The sequence below is a fragment of the Hemitrygon akajei genome, chromosome 22, assembly GCF_048418815.1.
Source record: "Hemitrygon akajei chromosome 22, sHemAka1.3, whole genome shotgun sequence".
NCBI lineage: Eukaryota > Metazoa > Chordata > Chondrichthyes > Myliobatiformes > Dasyatidae > Hemitrygon > Hemitrygon akajei.
In genome coordinates this window covers 41,312,566-41,333,651 of record NC_133145.1, presented here as the reverse complement: position 1 = coordinate 41,333,651, position 21,086 = coordinate 41,312,566, and the positions used below count along the sequence as shown (strand labels likewise).

Here is a 21,086-nt window from a genome sequence, read left to right as displayed (position 1 = left end):
AAAGATGCATCTTTTCTTTTTAATTTCACTTACCAACTGTGGTAAAGACACGGCATCCCATGCTGAGCGCGATAGAAATGGCAGCCTGTCCAACGCCCCCAGACCCTGAATGGATAAGTACACTCTCGTTCTTCTTCATTCGACCTCGCACTACTAATGCATAGTATGCAGTCGCATAAACAACAGGGACTGAAGCAGCTTCTTCCAAAGTCCTTAACAAAGAGCACAGTATGAGAATAATAGCCAAGCAAGTTTTCCATGCACTGAATCTGTAAAAGACAGCTATACTAACATACAGCTATTCTGTTTTGAACATGGCTCATTAACAATCTGGCCTGCAATTGTACGTGCGTAACACAGATAAAACCGCACAAATAGAAATCATAACCATGTGAAACTGTGGAACTCCCATCATGGAGTAAATTTACCAAACGTACTACTGATTTACATGGTTTACAATCCCTGTTCTACACTTAGCAAGGAAAGATTTTCTTCTCATTGGCTTCAGCATCTACAGAATTTGGGGGGGGGGGGGGTAAAAAAGAAGTTAAAATGAACAGCTTTGAAGGCCAATGTTGATTCCATAACTCTAAACTTTCATCAGCCACGTGTGAAGATAATGATTAGCAGTCTTCCTGCGATAAATAAAGAACACCCATTTGTTTGCACGTGCCCTTAAAGGGGTGCAAATGAGGACAAAACAGGTCTCAGTTATCAACCAACTAGGTAGACAGGAGAAACTGAGCCAGCTGCAGTGATTCCGCATTTAGTCAAAGAGAGCTGTTGCTGGCCCAACGGGGGTGGGGAGAGAAAGAGGAAAACAGGAAAAAAGAAATGGTTGCAAATGCCTTTCCACTATTCCAGAGAAGTTGGTACAAATAGGAAACAGTGGTGATACCCATGTCATATACTAAGCAAATCCGCTTTGCCACCAGTCACTGAACTGATGAATATCTTTTTGTACAGAAATTTCGTAGTTGTTTATCCTTAATTACATTTATCCACTTAAATTTTGCCTTTAAAGTTTGAACAAATTATTCTCTTTGACTTGTTATTTCCCCCCCAAGGTTTTAGTGTTAAAATGATCTTCTTTTCCAATACTCTAATTCCCCAAAAGAATGTATAAATAGACCAATAGCCAGTGAGCTTTAAGTCCTCAAGAAATGGAATCATACCAGTTTTCTGGAACTTCCCACAAAAACCGCGTGTCACAGTCTACAAATGTTGACAGTCCCTTAGCAGGAAGCAGTCCCATCACTCTCCTATCGCTGAGGTCACGGCCTGAAAATTCCATTCCCAAAAGGCAGTGCTGTAGAGCAACATCGCCTAGGAAACGAGACCAAAAAAAAAAAATGACAGTGTATTATAATTGCAGATATTAGAAAAGTAGAACACAAGGGCCTTTAGCCCACTGTGTTTGTACAGACCACTATACCAAATTAAATCTAATCTCACCAGCCTGTTCGTGTTCCCACCTAAATGTTTCTACACAGACAAAGAACATAGAAATTTACAGCACATTACAGGCCCTTTGGTCCACAATATTGTGCCGACCCTGTAACCTGCTCTAGAGCCTGCCTAGAATTTTCCTAGCGCATAGCCCTCTATTTTTCTAAGCTCCATAAACTTATCTAAGAGGCTCTTAAAAGACCCTATTGTATCTGCTTCCAACACCACCACCAGCAGGGCATTCAACATACCCACCACTCTGAAAAACTTACCCCTGACATCCCTTTGGTACCCAATTCCAAGCACCTTAAAACTATGCCCCCTTGTGTTAGCCATTTCAGCCCTAGGAATAAAGCCTCTGGCTATCCACATGATCAATGCCCCTCATCATCTTATACATCTCTATCAGGTCACCTCTCATCCTCCGTCACTCCAAGGAGAAAAGGCCAAGTTCACTCAACCTATTCTCATAAGGTACTCCCTCCAATCCAGGCAATATCCTTTTAAATCTTCTCTGGACTCTATTGTATCCACAAAAAGTTTCTATCTTATGTCCTTCCACCAACTCTCCTGGCAGCATTTTCCATTCTTCAGGTACTCTCGGTTTAAAAAAAAATTGCCGTGTCAATCTACTTTAAAATTTCTCACCGTCCTTCTCACTATGCTCTCTGTATTTGACATTTCCACCCTGGGATAAAGAACCTATGCCTCTCAATTTTACATGCATCTATCAGATTGCCTCTCAGCTTCCAACACTCCTGAGAAAATCATCTATTTATCCAACTTCTCCTAACAGCTAACACTAATATACACATCATGGTGAGCCTCTTCTTCACCCTCTCCAAAGTTTCCACAACTTTTTTGTAACATGGTGACTAGAATTCCATATCATACACCTAAATTTTGACCTAACCAAAGTTTTATAAAGCTACTAAATTACTTCCCAGTTTTCATATTCAGTGACCTGACCATTGAAAGCAAGTATTCTGTTTGCCTTCTTCACCAGCTTATCTGCTTGTGTTGCTAGTTTTAGGGAGCTATGGGCTTGGACCCCGTGCTTTTCTATACATCATTGATCCTAAAGTGCTTTCACTGTACTAGCTCCTCTTACAGTTGATGTCCCAAAGTGCAGCACTTGTCCAGATTAATCTACCATTTACCTGTCCACGTTTCTAACTAATCTACATCCTGCTATTAATGGAAAATATGAAACTAAATTGTTTTTCTAAGAGCATGTGCTTTGGTACAGAGAATTGGACATAGATCTTCAGTAACATATTTACAACCAGACACAAGGCAAATGTAAAGCCAACCTCAATTCTGGATCAGATGAAATGTTGATTTTACGTTATTCTAACCCTCCCCCCACCCTCCCCATTTTAACTTCAACGGACCTGGCTGAGGTTAAAATAAGACCACAAGATCATAAGATATAGGAGCAGAAACTGGCTGATCCAATTTCCCCTCACAGCTCCAATCTCCTGCCTTCTCCCCATATCCCTTCATGCTCTGACCAATCAAGAATCCATCAATCTCTGCCTTAAATATACATAAAGACTTGGCCTCCACTGCTGTCTGTGGCAAGGAATTCCACAGATTCACCATTCTCTGGCTAAAGAAATATCTCCTCATCTCCATTCTAAAAGGACGACCCTCAGTTCTGAGGCTGTCTCCTCTGGTGAGACTCTCCCACCATAGGAAACATTCTCTCCACATCCACTCTATCAAGGCCTTTCACCATTTGATAGGTTTCAATAAGGTCACTACTCATTCTTCTGAATTCCAGAGAATACAGTCAGAGCCAACTGCTCTTAACTTTTTACGGGAGAGCTGGGTCCCTGCGTCTCGATCCTACGTCATCACGTGATGTCCCCCCCCCCCCCCCCAGAGCCAACTGCTCTTCATTTGACAAGCCATTCAATCCTGGAATTATTTTCATGAACCTCCTTTGAACCAGTGTCAGCACATCCTTTCCAAGGCAAGAGGCTCAAAGCTGCTCACACTAATCCAATTGAGGCCTCACCAGTCCTTTATAAAGTCCCAACATTACATGCTTGCTTTTATATTCTAGTCCCCTTGGAATGAATGCTAACATTGCATTTGCCTTCCTCACCACAGACTCAAGCCTGCAAATTAACCTTTCAGGAATCCTGCACAAGGATTCCAAGTCTTTTTGCATCTCAGATTTTTGTATTTTCTCTCCATTTAGGAAATTGTCAGCTCTTTCATTTCTTCTATCAAAGTGAAGAACCATACGCTTCCCAACAATGTGTTCCGCCTACCTTTCCTTTGCCTCTTCTAATCTGTTCAAGTCCTTCTGTAGCCTCCCTTACTTCCTCAAAACTACCTGTCCCTCCACCTACCTGCATATCATCTGCAAACTTTCAGCAAAACCATCAATTCCATCAAACAGTTCAATGACATACAACTTGAAAAGAATCGGTGCCAACACAAACCCCTGTGGAACACCACAAGTCACTGGTAGCCAGCCAGAAATGGCTCCCTTTATTCCCACTCTTTGCCTCCTGTCAATCAGTCACTGCTTTATCCATGCTGGAATCTTTCCTGTAATACCATGGGCTCATAGCTTTTTAAGTAGCATCATGTGTGGCACCTTATCAAAGGCCTTCTGAAAATCTAAGTACACACCATCAACCAATTATCTTTTATCTATCCTGCTTGTTTTTTCATCAAAGTTTCCCACAGATATGTCAGGCAAGATTTTCCTTTGAGGAAACCATGCTGACTATGGCCTATTTGACCATGTGCCTCCAGGTACCCCGAGACCTCATCCTCAATATTCGACTCCAACATCTTCCCAACCACTGTGATTGGACTAACTGGCCTATAGTTTCCTTTTCTCTGTCCCTCTCCCTTCTTGAAGGTTGGAGTGACATTTGCAATTTTCCAGTCTTCCAGAACCATTCCAGAATCTAGCGATTCTTGAAAGATCATTACTAATGCCTTCCCGATTTCTCCAGCCACTTCTTTCATAACTCTGGGGTGTATACCATCTGGTCCAGGTGACCTATCAACCTTCAGAACTTTGTCTCCCTGAATAAATCCTTATTAATTTCAATAGTAAGTCTTCAGGCACAGATCTAGTTCTTGAAGTGCATAGAGTGATGTAGACAGAGGGCGTCACACTTTCCAACTGTTCTTTATTAGAACTCTGATTTGCCTGTTAACAAAAGCTTCAAAGCTATGGTTTTGATCCCAAAAAGGGACCAACACTTTGGAATTAAAGCAAGTACAAGAGAATAAAAGGATTAGTAGGTTCATCTAGTCCAGGAAGGCCAAACTTATGGAAAAGTATTTGCACATTTCACCTCCCTGACATGATGCTCTCTACCAATTAATTTATCTTCTTCAGCACCACCACATAAAAAGTCCAAGAGGGGTGGGGGGGGGGGGGGGGGATTTCAAGTTCAAGGAGAATGAACAATACACTCATTTTGAACATTCTGCCACTGGAATTGGACAGCTTACCAGGAATAGCATCAGGTGGAAGCTTGCCCGTAGCCAGCATGATGTCACGAAAGTTGAGAGATGCATAATACACTTTGCACAGCTGAATATTGGGATCCTTGGAACTGAAATGTTGCAGTGGTGACAAAATCCAGCAGAGGGAGGAGAGATCTCCTCGGGTCAGCACATTAACATAGGCGAATTCTGTTTGTTCTTTATTTTGGTCTGCAAAGGACAGAGACAACATGTTATACACCAGTTTCTAATTAACTTTGAAAAAGTGTAGTGCAGAGAGACTGGGGTATGTTCCTTGAAGAACTTGTGATATGATATACAAGTTAAACATGCCTAGACAGTGGAAGCACTTATCCAAAAATCACACTTTTAAAGCTGTTTGGTTACACATGATGACACCACAGCAGTGCATAGTCACACACACTGAGGGCAGGTACCCCTCACCTGTCAAGGTCATGAGCCACTTCCCATGATTTCCAACTGCAGCCATACTCCTCTGTTTAAAATGCTTTTTTTTAAAAATAACATTTGGATGTCTCCAGCTGGACACTGACCCCACTGTAAACACCTATTTAACACAGCAAATAAGGATGAAATCTAATATTCAGATTAGTTTTGTGGGAAACTAAGTTTTAATTTACCCTAATCTCTTCCCCAATCCACTCATCATTCCCAGTCTGAAAGTCTGATTGGAATATTGCTACTGAGGCTCCTCCAAGAATACAAATCAGCCAGCGACCCAAAAACATTTGAGGTAACAGGCCATCTGCTTTCCTTCGCATTTACCTTGCATTCTCTATCTAGAAAGATTTTTCTCTCTAGTTCTAGAAAAATCCATTCATCCCAAATACAACACTAACAATGGAGACACAGGAGATGCAAATGCTTGAATCTGGGGCAACACACAATCTGCTGCAAGAACTCAACAGGTCAAGCAGCACTGATGGAAAGAAAGTCAGCGTTTCAGGCCAACACATTCTTTCTTCCCACTGATGTGGCTTAACACACAGTGTTGTCCAGCAGATTGTGTGTTACCACGGGAGCAGGACAGCCCTGTGTCATTTTTTCATTTAGCAAACCAGCCTCAAACAGCCCTTCCTGTCCAACAGGCTTCACTGTCCAGCAACCCACCTACTTAACCCTTGCCTAAATCACAAAACAATTTATAATGAGCAAAGGTTCTAACGAGAGTGATGCTTTATCAGGTGGCAAACTCAGCAACATCCCATTCAAACTATAAAAATCACATTTAAACTTTATACTAAAAAGGATGCCCCATGTTTTATCAACACCAAGAGCAATACCTTGTTGTAGAAGAAGATGACGGAAGCTGCCCCAATGTCCATCACGATAAACATTCATCACCAGATCTTTGCCCACAATGGTTTTCATGTCCTTTCCGGAAGGATCCAGTGATGGAACAGATGACGACGAAATTAAGTTTGTTACAAATACACACCTAGAGATCCGAGAAGTAAACATCTTTTAAAATAATCATCCCTGCAGCTTTAGGCTACTGTGCTGTCAACTATGAAACACCAGAAGTTATTTGTCGTTGCGAGCAGAGCTTAGATGAACCCAAATTCCAGAAAATATTTTAAATACTTTCATTTGAATGGATGTTTTTGAAGGTTTTTTTGCAAATTCAAATGCTAAAATATACTCAATTTATTGAAAAGAAACAGCTATAGTGCAAAATAGACGCTTGATTTCACTATACAAAATGAGACTTTCCGTTTCAAACATCTGAATCAGATGTTTTGTAGAATCTCAAATTTCGAAACATTTGCCATCTTATAGATCTGAAGAGTTTGATACAAATTGGTATTTTTTAAAAAAATATTTAATGTCAATTTCTGCCACCTCCTCCACAGTCATAGACATACAATACATACTTGTTTAGAATACTGTATTTACAGTTATGTTACCCCTTTGTAGCTTCAATTTTGAAATAATTAGTCATTCTTCTAATGAACTTATTGCCACATTTGCATTGTAGCTTTTTACTTCCACCAAACCAACACTGTCATTGATCAGGACTCTCTACTATAAAGAAACTGATAATTTCAGCGCCATCGGCTGGGAATTGTCTCCAATGTTTGACATATTGCTCCTCAACTCAAATCGCACAGTTTCTCAACACCTCACAAAAAAGTGATATCATCCACTTTAATTAAGGACCTCAAGCAAGGAGGCAGTTTGGCCTACATTGTAAAAATTGCCTCGGGCAGTGAACTGCTCTGGAAACAGTGCCGTGTAAACGCAAGGTTTCTTTGAAATAATGACCCAATCACCAAATAAATGCTAAAGAATTGGTAAGCATTGCAAACACACAATTTCTTGCCTTTCCAGCATCACTGGTCTGCTGTAACAAAATAAATCAATGTTTTGGTTCTTTAGTTGAAGAAGCTGAAGGATTCTTGTGACAAATACCATTCAAAGCACAGAACAACCGTATCATTGAGCCCGCGTCATGTATATCGTACAGAGGGTGCACTTGCTTTGCTATACTTTGCATCTCTCCAGAACACAGTTCATTGGTTCTGAAAAAACCATTCTGGAGTGCACTGATTAAATAATCTGGCAAATTATTCAGTCAAGTGATTTAATGTGTAATCACCAAGAGTGTATAGGAAACTCAAAGGAATAATTTTTAAATTGTTGAGTGAATATTGAAAGTTATCCAAGGAAGAGCAACCTAACAATGAGAGGGATGACAATGCAATCTTCAAATTATCGGCTAGATTTACCTCCAGAGGCTTTGAATGATGTTTGCCAACAACTACAAGTAGGCAGGTTAAGGGAGCAAATAGATTAGTGTGCTCAGTTTAGGGGCTAGGCATCACAGTTGATTAATGCACTTTGTACCAAATTCCTGTAACTCTAATGTGTTTGAGATCTGGTAAAGACCAGCAATTTCCACTTTCCTTCCCACAACTGCAAACCTTGCCTACTAAGTGTACTTGGAGAAATCACAAAAATGTCCACAGCTCGATTTGAGAAATGGATGTTCATGCCATCAGGTTGGAGGCTACCCAGATGGAATACAAGGTGCTGTTCCTCCAACCCGAGTGTGGCCTCATCTTGGCAGTAGAGGAGGCCATCGACTGGCATGTCAGAATGGGTTTGGGGAAGTAGAACTGAAATGTGTGGCCACCGGGAGATCCCACTTTTTCTGACAGACGGAGTATAGGTTGCTCAGCAAAGCAGTCTCCCAACCTATGTTGGATCTCACCAATAATCTGCTTCCCATTCCGACATGTCAGTCCATGGCTTCTTCTACTACCATGATGAGGCCACACTCAGGTTGAAGAAAAAACACCTTATATTCCGTCTGGTTAGCCTCCAACCTGATGTCATGAATATGAGTTTCTTAGGCTTCTGGTAGCTGCTTCCGCCCTCCCCCATTCCCCCACTCCCTCCCCTTACCCCTTTTCCCCTACCTGCCTATCAACCCCGTTGGAGTTCCTCCTCTTTCCCTCCCCCCCCCCCATGGTTTTCTACCCTCTCCTATCAGATTCCCCTTCTTCCAGCCCTTTATATATTTTACCAATCATCTTCCCAGCTCTTTACTTGCCTGCCGGTTTCACCTACCACCTTGTACTTCTTCCTCCCTCCCCGTCATCTTCTTACTATGCCTTCTCCCCTTCCTCTCAAGTCCTGCTGAAGGATCTTGACTGTTTATTCCCTTCCACAGATGTTGCCTGACCTGCCGAGTTCCTCCAGCATTTTGTGTGTGTTGCATTAAAACTATATTCTTGCTTAGTTCATAGGATGGCTGAGGAAATGTGATGATATTAACACTGCAGCAAAGTGGCCAGATGTGGAGCAGGACACACTAAGTTAGAGCAAAGCACAATTCAAACAGTTTGAAGTAAAGGTTTCACTCAATGCAAACGCTGACACTTTTCTGTTGAAACAAATGGGCATCAAATGGGCCTCAACATGCACAAATGTGCTCTAAAAATAGTAAAAGCCAACAAATGTTGTCATCTCCATGACGAGAATGTGTTTTTACAAAGAATAAAGCATCTCAGAATCTTATGTAATTGGACAACAGCCCTTTCAAAAGAAATATTCTGGTTAGAATTACACAGCAGCATACCCAACCCCCAACCCCTCCCCCCACACCGAAGCCCTGAAAATTAGTTGCAGATGAGCAGCATTGTTTTTAAAGATGCATTTGAAGATGAACCTTTCTAGTTGAATTCATTTCAGTTTGGTAAACCTTTTGTGCAACAGATTGGTTATTGTCTTCAGCAAGCAGAAAAATACATGTAGAACGCAAAACAAAGATGGCACACGTGGGCATCATGGGAGTGGTATGATAAACCAGGATCCCCAGTCTTTGATAACAAACAACTCACCGTATTCTATGTCCTTGTGGCTCCTGGCGAAGACAATTTACCAAACCCACAATTCCGGAATTGCCACAGTTAGAGACAACAAGCCAGACAGGATCCTCTGAAGATTGCTCCAAAATAGTCTGAAAGGCAGTAAACTTTTAAGACCCAATACGCCCCACAGGAGGTGAACTTTTGACTTCACCATTTTCATTGCCAGAATGGCAATTCTGATGATTGATTTCAGAAACCAACTAACATTTATACAGACCACAAAAACAACTGAACAGTGTTTCACAAAGGACTGAGCAAGCAGAGAGGACCAGGCCAAAACTGTAACGGTGATCATAAAGTGAATTCTGAGTCAAGCTTTAAAAAGGAGGATTGATGTTCTATGCATATCATGGGTGAGTTCAACTTATTTTATTTAGAGATACAGTGTGGAGCAGGCCCTTCCAGCTCAGCACTTATTTAACCTGAGCCTAATCACAGGACAATTTACAATGACCAAATTAACCTACAAACAGCAAGTCTTTGAAGGGAAACAGAGTACCCACAGGAAACCCACAAGCGCACGGGAAGAAAGTACAAACTTTCTTACAGAGGATGCCAGAATTGAACTCCGAACACAGACGCCCCGAGCTGTAATAGCATCTCTAACCACTACACTACCATGGCACCTTTAAAGTTAAACCAATTAGAATTCTATTTAAAAAAGCTTTGATAACTCAATTACTTTCTCTAGCGATTAGTTAACCCTTAGCTTAGGGAACTGAATAAAGCCAGATGCTACTGATATCATGGCTAAAAGCAACGGGAAAAAACAACAAAATCCAATTCAATTATTTCTTACATCTTTCAAATACATGAGGAGTAAGAACTTTACGTAATGTCTCTGTCTAAATATGCAACTTATAGGAACAATGCCCAAGGAAAAGGGTGTTTTCTACAGAGAAAGGGACAAACAATATGCAACAGAACATATCACCAGTGTGGCAGATAACCTTACTTGAGTCACATAAAGAGAGGAAGTTGAATAGGCCACGCAAGTAATTCTGCAAATTGCCTTGTAAGGGTTAAAATGTCTATGGCATTTGCAGATAAGGGAGTTTGGGGGGGGGTGGGGGGGGGGGAAGAAGAGGGAAAGAACAAAAAGGACATTTTGTAATAAGAGACTTGGAACTAGGTGACACAAGCTGTGAAGACGGTGCCAGCTGGAGATGGGAGAGGATGATAAAAAGGTTAGTGAATAATACAAAAGGTCTAATCAAGGTGGTGCATGTATGAAAGAAAGAAATTCAAAAAGAGGGCGGTGGGGAAGACAATTGAAAGCTTAAATATGACACAAGATCAGAATGACAAATTATCTGAAATTGATAAATTTAATAAGTCTGGAAGGTCAAAATGCATCTAATCACTGGAAGAGATACAGTGTTCTTGTGTGCTGATAGATGGTCACCAAATCCTCTAAGTATTTTACTCACTTTCAGAGGCACAATCCAGTTAAAATCTGTTGAATGGGCCGGGAGGAAAATAGGATTCTTTGGTTCAGTCTTTTTGCGACACAAAAATATGACAGAGCCGTAGAAAGATTTCTTCATGCTGATTATGTCTAGCGAGGTGTGGTTGAATACCTCTTCCCACTCATTCTAAAAACAAAAGGCAAAGACCTCATCAGTTTACCCAAATCGGTTAAGATTGGAGGACACGTTACAAGGGCACACAGTGTTTCATTTGGATCACCAAACATGGAGTTTTGCCAAAATAAATCTAATTCTTTCAAAAGTAAACTATCTCTTTCTATATTGGAGCTCTAGCTAATTCCTACCCAGTATTTCTATTAGTGAATTGGGCTCGACGTGCTGTGTTAACTTTACATGACAATTCACTCCTATCCAATGAATCCTGCTATTTCAGGCTGAAGTAAAATTCCACATTTCCCTTTACGAAGTCCCATTGTGAAAGTAAAAGTTTATTCACTCCAACCGGAAACAGCACTAGTGCTTCCACAAACCCAATTTTAAAAGGCACTTCAGGAATAATTACTCACTGCTAATTTTTAGCAATATTGCATCCCAGAAAAATCTGCTTGTAATCAATGACAACGGACACTGCCGTGACTCTGCTAAAAAGACCCTTATATGACATCTCAAACAACATGTAATTTTGCATTCCACACAGTATCAGACCTATTAAACAACATTGACATAGAAAAGCCTCTTATCATTTCACATTAGTAAATTAGTACATACTGTAACTGAACCCAAATACACAAATTGGAAATGAAATGCCAAAATCACGCACAGCATTTTCCAATGAACTACTTTAGTGGGAAAAATCATTAACACGCATACTTTTAGTTGTATACACAAAAAAAATCCAATGTTTCTGTTTCATTAGGGGTATATTACTAGAGACAAATTGAGATGTCAGGTGGATCTTTGTCTATATAAAAAAAAGGCACAAGTGCGATCATGAGTATAGATATGAATACTTGAATATATTCATAGTGATGTCTCATCATAATCTGAAACCATACAAAGGAAAGTGGGGCATCTGCTTGCAAAAATAAAAATAAAATAAAACACAACACCAACTCTGTCTTGCTCTCCACAAATGCTGTCTGGCCCACTGACTACATCAGCATTTTTTGCTTAAGTTCATGATCAGCAACTGCAGTATTTTATTTGAGGACCCACTATCATTAGGACAAGCATTATTCATTGTGTTAAAATAAACTTACCTGTGTTAAAAGCCCTTGTGATTGCTTCGGATCTTTTCCTGTAAGGAGTGCAATTGTCTCACCAAGGATTTCCCCTTTAAGAAGCGTGTGCAACAGTAAAAATCCATCAGCTTTAATAGCAGCTGCCATATTGGAGACAACAGTCTTTGGGTCCTCAAAAAGGAACACTGAACTGTTACAGACAACTAATTGAGCATTGGTCAGATTCGATGTGGCAGGATTCATGGGATCCCACTGATCCATGGAAACACCCATTTCCTGGAGTTGGTTCTGGCTGGATGACATGAGTTCGGAATTTAGATCAGTGGCAATGTAATCGAGATTGATTATTGGCTGATTGTTCAGTATTGGGACAATGCGAGAGTACAGATTTCCACTGGCTGCTGAAACCTAGAGCAACAAAGAAGAAAAATAAAGCCAGACTATCACTAATAAAACATTAATTAATGAACAAATGTAAGTGTCAAGGAAGGAAGATGTGAACTAGCCCAGCTAGTATAGCTCTTAAAAGTGGTATTGTCTCTAACGCAATTCTCACAGAAATATCGTCAAGGAAAAAAAAGACACCAGGGTCAAATTTGAGGCCAGCATGGGGAAGCAGGAGGAAATAATGAAAAACAGTTCTCAGATCTGTTAAATAACACTCAGGAGACCACAATATCCCTAACCTACAACTGGTTAATAGTGGAGTTCATTAAATTAGGAATTTTAGTCATTTACTACTTGGTCCTCTTCAGCTAGGTTATTTATCATCAGCAAACAAGCAATACCCAGCTCTTATGTTCTACATTAACAAGATCTGAATCTCAGCGTTTCCATGGTGTCAAATCAGTCTTACTTGAGTAACACCACCAGAAGTAATGTAACTTATCTACAATGCATGGGGTCAATGCTTGCAGAATAGTGTTTCCAAATATACAAGCACTGATACATTGGTGTAAAAGTCATCGTCTCAGATTGACTACAAGCTTCATATCATAGCTGACTTCATCAACAAGGTCAGGGTTGTCTATCCAGCAGATGGCATAGCTCAATATCTACCTCTGTTGATGCACCTTAACATGACTAGGTACGTGGCCTAAAGGAATAGTTGGTAAGCCTTCTCCTATGCCGCCAAGCAGAGATTACTAGCTCCCAAAAAAATAAAAAAGGCAACTCTCAGAAAATGTAAAGTACTGCAAGCCAAGAATGCTGAAGACAAGCATTCAAATCTTGAAGCTATGTCACTGGATGGACTTTTCCAAAATGCCATCTCCTAAGGGGTGCTGATGGAAGCACTCTGTGCAACTCTTCACCCATGTGCTTGTCTCACTGCCACCCTGTACTACTAAAATACTGCAGATGGGAATGGCACGAATTTTGAAACTCAGAACATGCAGCTTCCGTCATTTAATCTGATCATTGGCTTATCTGTATTTCATTTCAATTTATCTGCCTCTGATCTTTAACCTTCACGTCCAACCCATCATTCAGTTTTATGTACCCATGGATGGGAAAGGAAGAAAGTTCCAAGAAAGGGGTGAGGGGACTTTCTTACCATTTAATTTGACATTTGCACTACTTTGGGTGGGTGTTTGAGCTGTACCGATCTCAAAAATTCCCCCCCCCCCAAATCTGGGGAAGATTAATCTTTAATTTTGTGTCAAGCAAGATGCATTGCCATCTAATAATGCACAAGCACATCAGGAATGTGGGTGCTCCACTGTTTGAAGTAGGTGCGGATATGATTTCAGTAAGCAAACTATGACACAAGTAGCTATGTTTGATTAAGCAAATAACTAGAACAAAGTTTGAAGTCATACAACTCAGCAAAAAGGTACTGGATATCACCTATAATCTTCACGGTATCAATTCATAAAGGATAGTAAATAAAAAGGGCTTTTAGTCATTAGAACAAAACTATTTAATTTTGTCCGACACTTAGGTAAAGGTGCAACTTGACTGTTAAATATCAGTTGATTCAACTTGCTTCCCAATATCGCACTTAGAAGGCCACTTGTATTTTGGTACACAAAGATTTTCAGAAATTCCTACATCAATTTTAGTTCATTTTGTAAAACAATATTAGTCAACTTAATTAAAGCCACTTGAACATTCAATCTGGCATCCAGTCAGATTGCAAATTCTACCATCATCCTGAAGTTCGCCAGACACCACCATGACAGATGGTGTTCTCTTTTTGTACAACTTACAGATTTTAAAGCACAACAGGCCAGTTCAGTTCGCATTACTTATCAGGTACTACTGCATTACTTATTGAAGGTGACATTTACCTTAAAATCTGCACTCGGCTGTTTCTTGATTGGCTAGGTAGGTAATACAAGGAGCTATGCTCTCATCTCAGAGTTGATAAAATTCTATTCAAAACTGCCTTCTCAAATCCCCTCGTCAAGTCACCTCTGGTAATCAATGCTGGATACACACGCATTTAATTTCAAATAAATTCACATGATCCTGAATTCATCTTCACAGTTATTCCAGGTGAGCTGATGCCAGCCAACACTTGGTTCTTTGGCATCAAGCACAGCCCGTACAAAACTCATGGATTCAGTGCTACCCTCAACCACTCAACTAACTGCCTGCAGTTCTCCAATTACAACCTTACCTCCAAGCACCCCCTTCTAAACAAAAAAAAATCCATATATCATGCATGGCAGTCATTAAGGTGTATTGAAACTTGATGTGTTCAGTCTTTACCTCCTCACTATTGTCCACCAGGTAGTCAACTGGTCCGAAATGGTCAACCTCTTCTTCAAGTCCATGGAACATGTACTCAATGGCCACTTTATTTGGTACCTCCTGCACCTAATAGAGTGGCGACTGACTGCATATTCATGGTCTTCTGCTGCTGTAGCCCATCCTCTTCAAGTTTTGACATGTTGTACTTTCAGAGATGCTCTTCTGCACCCCACTGTGTAACATGTGGTTATTTCAGTTACTGTCGCCTTCCTGCCTGCTTGGCTATTCTCCTGACTGCTCCAATTAACAAGGCATTTTCAGTCGCAGAACTGCTGGCTCACTGGATGTTTTAATTTTGTTTTCCGCACCATTCTCTGCAAGCTGTAGAAACTGCTGTGCATGAAAATCTCAGGAGATCAGCAGTTTCTGAGATGCTTAAACCATCCTGTCTGGCACCAACAATCATTCCACTGTCAAAGTCACTTATAACACATTTCTTCCCCATTCTGCTGTTTGGTCTGAACAGCAACTGAACTTCTTGACCATGCCTGCATGCTTTTATGCCTCGAGTTGCTGCTACATGATTGGCTTATTAGATATTTGCATTACAAGCAGGTGTACCTGATAAAGTGGCCGCTGAATGTATGGTCTTAAAGGTATTTTGAGCTAAATAATGCATTTATTTTGTTTGACAAAAAGAGATTATCCATTACCTCGACAATTTTCATCTTCTTGTTGACAGTGTTTTCCATGGAGATATCAAGGCAGACTTTCAGTGCCATGCTATCTAGTAACCCATTCAACAATTCGTCTTCATACAAACAACCCTTTTCCCTCTCCACTGTCTGCTGCAGTTCAGACCAAAGGTTCCCATTCAGGTCAAGACCGCACAGTACACTGAGCATGTGCAGAAGTCCTTTCTCCGAGTCAAAGGTCACAGCAGAGGTAGTTATACCAGCGGGCAGGCCTGAGAAGGAAAGCTTAAGCCCGTGATTGGACAGCTTATCCTGTAGCTTCTGCACAAAACCTTTGAAAAAGAAGAGAATGAAAATCTGCTTTTAAAATGAGCTCTTTTTTCCTGATAGAATTATAGGCAGAGAAACCCATTTTGGTACTCTGTAGGATACAATTTCTCGTAGAGCTGATTTAATTAGTGTTTGTCAGAAGAAGCATTAACTGATGGACTGCCATTCCCCCTCCCCCCATCTCCCTAGAGGAAGGACAGAAATAAGTTCCATGCACTTTGCTTTTCACCCCGAAAGATTATTTTGCCATTATTTTAACCAAAGAGTAAGTAAGGCACTTGTGGTGAGTACTGGCAGGTGAGATGGGGAGCATTCACAAACAGCAGAGTGTGGAAAGAATTGGTAGAGCAATAGATGCAGAAATGTCACTCTATGTATCGCAGAATAACTGCAGCACTTTATGACAATGTTGACAAAATGTCTATATAGAAACTTGACCAAAACCAAGCCGAGATATTAAATCTCACCTTTGCACTGTGCCAGGCAGGAGCGAAGTTTCTCACTTCCACTCAGACAGTCATTCTCAAAGTACGGAGAGAAATGGAACTCTTGCAAGACAGGCATTCCCTGCTGCTGCTGCCGGCGTGGAGCTACAGTGGCATGTAATCCGCTGATCTGGACTCCTCCCGCTACAATGTTGTCTAAACAACGATTTACAACAACATCCACAGCTACAGGGGAAAAGGGAGAGAAGAAAGCATATTGATATGGTCAGGTTTGGCACTTCGCTTATTTACCCAAAGTGTGACGAACTGGATGCTGGAAAAGTTTGAAAAAAAAAAGAGCTGACTTTGCATGCAAGCATTTTACAGAATGACAATTTGAAACAATTTTTGCTGCACTGAATCTGTCTGTGGATCCTAAATGATGTTGTAAAAGTATTTTTTTTTTAAATTAAGCTTTGCAATACCTCGCATTTTTATTAAGAACCTGCAAAGGTAGAATTTTCCTTAAATGCAAATATAACAAAAGCACAAAAATCATCATTGATTTGGTAACAGATTATAGAACTAAATCAAGCACTCCATCAAATCTGTAGAAATAGAAGATCAGGCTCTTCAAAGTCAGCCAATAGCAGCAAAATGTTTTTAAACTCAAATCTGATAGAACTAGAAGAAATGAGGTCTAGCATTTAATGTGTGGTAGCAGTAAAGCTCCAGCAAAATGAATACTTTGTATTGTACAGTACATGTTTTGGCAAATGTTTTTCCACTTTGAATCTATCACAGCGATTAAAAAACAAATACCCACTGCCACTAATGACAAAAATAGAATTTATTACATTCAACCCCTTAGTGCTTTGGAACAAACAAATATCAAAAATGATGACAGTAGGCATTTTCAAGACACCTTTTCTCTCACTATCCTGATATTGTTGGACTGTCTCTTCATGAAGCTGTGGGTCAATGCAGACTGAACGGATGCGAGTTGGTACCCTCAAGCTGCGGCCAGATAGCCCAACCACAATCATCTGTAACATGGTATCCAGGAAGGTCACCCAGTTTCCAGACCACAGCAATTTTCCTTTATCTCCTGCAGATGAAAGCAAACAAAATGGTATATTTGTATATGATACCAAGAGTTTCTCTCATTTTAGATGTGTTCCTTTCAAAGAAACAAAACTAAATATTTAATACAGAATTTACCGGCATTGTTAGATTCCAGGATTCCTTGGAAGTGTTTTCCATATTCATATCCTCGTAGGCGCAGCTCTTTGTAAATATCTTTTGCAGATAGACGGAATGCTGTCTCTGTATCTTCAGACGTGGAGTTTGTCTTTACCTGTTTCTTAAAATCATCTAGAGCAGTTTCTTCCAGAAGAGAGACTTTCCCTGGAATTAGTATTGTATGGAAATAAAAGTAAATTCCTATTAAAATGAGCATTATTGAATAACAAACATTTTTACTTGTTAAAACATCAGAGTTCCTGCAAAGTTCAGAGACTTAGCTACATGTTACACGGTCCAAGATTGCCAAGTTCATTGAAACGTCTCATTGCCGTTCTTATAAGGGGAAAAACAAATTCAATTGAAGAACCACATGAACAAACATGTCAGGCTTCACAGCCAACTGTGTCTATTGAAATAGGAAGCAGTTGTATAATCAAAACTTTGGTGCAGAGAAACAATGATTCATCAGTGTATGGTATTCTCTGTGATTTATAGCGTTGAAGAGCAAAATTATTTCTTCTTTTTAAAAGGTCAAAAAAAAAGAACATCTCAATGTGAAATATGCTTCACACTATGAAAAGATAAAGTTCCAGCCTGGCACAATGAATTATCTGAAAGGTTACTGTATTAGAGATTTTATTATAAATTCACCAACATTAGCAAACTGGTCACCATCTACTGCAGCCAATTTATACCATTTAAGAAAGTTAAAACAGTTTCTAACTTTAGGCTGTAGGCAATGTAAATCTGCAATTAATAAATCATTTTAGTTTGCCTGATCAGTACTTGACATGCTAGAGTTGGCATTGATGAAGGTTAAAAATTTAAAGTACTCAGCTGAATTTTCATATTTCCAAGCAGAAAGAGTGACTTGTACTGGGAGGAACTGAAGGAAATAGATTATCAATGAGGAGACCCCTCTTTGACATATCACTTGCTAGCATTTCCTTATAAAGAATAGCCAGATGGAAAAGGTACATATGTAGAACTGAGTAGGCAGATAAGCTCATCCCAAACAAACATCTTCACTTTTTGTAAGGTACCTCATGAACATGGAAAAAAAAAATCCCAAAATAGCTGTGGTTTTTGAATTTGCTAGAAGTATTTTTGAGCTTCAATAGTTAACTCTGCATCATTTAATCTATGTCATTTAGGAAAAGCTTTTAAGATTATTATGACTTACCGCTAACAGCTAGGTTGCTGTTCTCTGAAACTTCAAATCTATTTGAAGCTGGCATCAGTCGAACCTCAAGCTGTACGGAGCCTTAAATATAAGAGCAACAGAATTCAAAAAATTTAGTCAAAAAAACATGGCAAGAATAACAGAGCAGAGTAGAACAGGGTCAGGAGCTTCTGCCCACAATGTGTGTGATGTGCACAATTCTGAATTAAACTACGGTAATCACCTTTGCTTCATCTCATATCCCTCCATTTTCACGCTTCTAACGAAAAGCCTCTTGAATGTCACTTCTAATAACTTACGAAACAGAATACACAGTTTTGGCAAAAGAAAAAGGAGTGTATACAAGCTATCTTTTCCTAGTAAAATTAAAGGAATTCCAGGTCCGCAAGTCTTGCAAAACACTGGTATATGCATGCACGGGTGGGGTACAATGCATGGATGCAAGCAATATGGAGGGCTACGCTTCAGGGTTGGGACAATGGGTCTAGGCAGAGTAACAGTTTGGCATGGATTAGATGGGCCAAAGGGTCTGTTTGTGTTGTAGTGCTCTACAACTACATACTGAGTAGCTCGTGAAACTAAAATGGGACTATACAACCCAGAAGCCTCTTTCTTCTCAATGAGCTTACCCCCTCCACTTAACTCACTTTCTCCTGGCAGTGCAGGTAATAGATGAAGATAAGAATATGCAACAGTTGAAAGAACTCATAAAAAGGTATTAACACTAAATGGGTAGGGTCAGATGTACGTTGCTAAGAATATTATTTATAATCAGCAAATCCCACGTTCCACGCTGGGCAACTGACAAGATTTTACTAACAGAAAAGAAAATTACATGCAAGACATTCCATTCAGTTGATATTTCTTGGAAGTATTAGAAGTCTTGTGTTGATGCTTCTAGCATAACAAAACTTGTTTCATCAAGCTGTCTCTAACCTTATTCAAATTATTTTAAGTCAATCTCCCCTCCCCGCTATTGACTTCCTTGTATAGGAAATTGTTCTTTCTTCCCTCTCCAAACAAGAACAGTCAATTTTTATTTTAAGTACAACAGAATCTCTACTCTGCTTCCTCTTTTACAGGGTGAACAGCTCCAGACCATCTAACCTTTCCTCGTGACTGAAGTTCTCTAGATCCTCATTAGCACTTCCTTTATTGTGGTACACAGAACAATGGTCAGTAACTGAGTCAGTCAACTGTCACGTGGTAGCCACAAATAAAGAGAAAATCTGCAGATGCTGGAAATCCAAGCAACACGGTACATGTGACAAATAATAAATCAATACTAAATTACTGTTGCCATAGGTCAGGGGTGTCAAACTCATTTTAGGTCACGGGCCGGATTGAGCAAAATGCAGCTTCATGCGGGCCGGATCAGTCGGACGCGTGCGAAAGCAGCTTTCGTTGTCTCCGTTTTTTCAGCCTGCTCTCGTGTGTCTCGTCTCTGTTATAACTACAAAGTGTTTCACTTTACAAATTCCGTTTCTTATGAAGAAGACTGCCGAGCAAGACTGCCGAATAAACACTAAAAACCCTGAAAACCTGGTACCTGAATAAACTCAGCATTAGCCATATCATACGCCATAGGCGCTTCGATTACTGGGGCCAGCTTTAATAGTAATTAGATATTATCTCGCGGGCCAAAGATAATTCCACCGCGGGCCTTGAGTTTGACATATATGCCATAGGTGGTGGAAGCCGAGATGATCCATACCTTCAGCTGGAGCTCAAACAGGCATTTGAAGATAATAACTTTTCTTCAAGGGGAATGGGATCATCTGCAGTGTTTCATTGAGTTCTAATGACTCTGCATCTGTGTTGCAATGCGAGCTCAAGATGGCTGATTCAGAGCTATCGTGACTGATCTAAACATAAACACATCTAACTTCTGAAGAGTGCAGATCTGAAATAGAGCCAGAAAATGCTGGAAACACTTAACCCAACTAACAGTCTTCAACATGAAAGGTGAATTCTGTCTCTCTTTCCACAGATGCTGTCTGCCCCGATGAGTATTTGTAACATTTTCTGGGTTTTATAGCTATCCTAGTACCTGTTTTTGGTAGAATTGTTGCCCTGTGTATGACAACATCCTCAAATATCACGGGGGTCTGATCCATTACAGCACCAGTCAATCGTAACAAAGCTCGCCATGCCAGTACCAGATACCCAGTGGCTGGATACAACACCCTCCCATCAATGCAATGGTCAGCAATATAGCTGTCAGGAGATTCAGGATTCATATCTGTCGGGGCACAAAACAAACCAGATTAAAAGAATAATCAGTTTTAACATTTAAACGCACTTACTTAAATTGTTTTCCTTTTCAAGTATTGTAGAATAGAAATTTGTATTTTATTCTACACCTCAGTGTGCACATAGCAACTGCAGTAACTTGTACTTTGTTTTTAGGTATTTCAATGGAACTGGAGCACAGTGCCTGGCCACCACTATAGTTTAGTGCAAGAAGATGTACGATGAATTTTTCACACGACACATTTGGAAAGTACCTGC

The 21,086-nt window shown here is 40.2% G+C and overlaps 1 protein-coding gene across 1 annotated transcript in view; it reads right to left on the bottom strand.

Annotated features, from left to right (window-relative positions):
- The window catches only part of fasn (fatty acid synthase), an 80,587-nt gene that overhangs the window by 28,330 nt on the left and 31,171 nt on the right, over nucleotides 1-21,086 (bottom strand). Inside the window, exons 17-29 of the mRNA XM_073026080.1 lie at nucleotides 20,626-20,817; nucleotides 18,576-18,656; nucleotides 17,369-17,554; nucleotides 17,073-17,255; nucleotides 16,190-16,393; nucleotides 15,411-15,724; nucleotides 12,019-12,408; nucleotides 10,760-10,924; nucleotides 9,300-9,418; nucleotides 6,237-6,391; nucleotides 4,939-5,142; nucleotides 1,176-1,326; nucleotides 34-212 (exon numbers count right to left, since the gene is read on the bottom strand). Coding sequence (XP_072882181.1) covers nucleotides 34-212; nucleotides 1,176-1,326; nucleotides 4,939-5,142; nucleotides 6,237-6,391; nucleotides 9,300-9,418; nucleotides 10,760-10,924; nucleotides 12,019-12,408; nucleotides 15,411-15,724; nucleotides 16,190-16,393; nucleotides 17,073-17,255; nucleotides 17,369-17,554; nucleotides 18,576-18,656; nucleotides 20,626-20,817 — 2,523 coding nt within the window. The remainder of the gene's footprint in view (nucleotides 1-33; nucleotides 213-1,175; nucleotides 1,327-4,938; nucleotides 5,143-6,236; nucleotides 6,392-9,299; nucleotides 9,419-10,759; nucleotides 10,925-12,018; nucleotides 12,409-15,410; nucleotides 15,725-16,189; nucleotides 16,394-17,072; nucleotides 17,256-17,368; nucleotides 17,555-18,575; nucleotides 18,657-20,625; nucleotides 20,818-21,086) is intronic.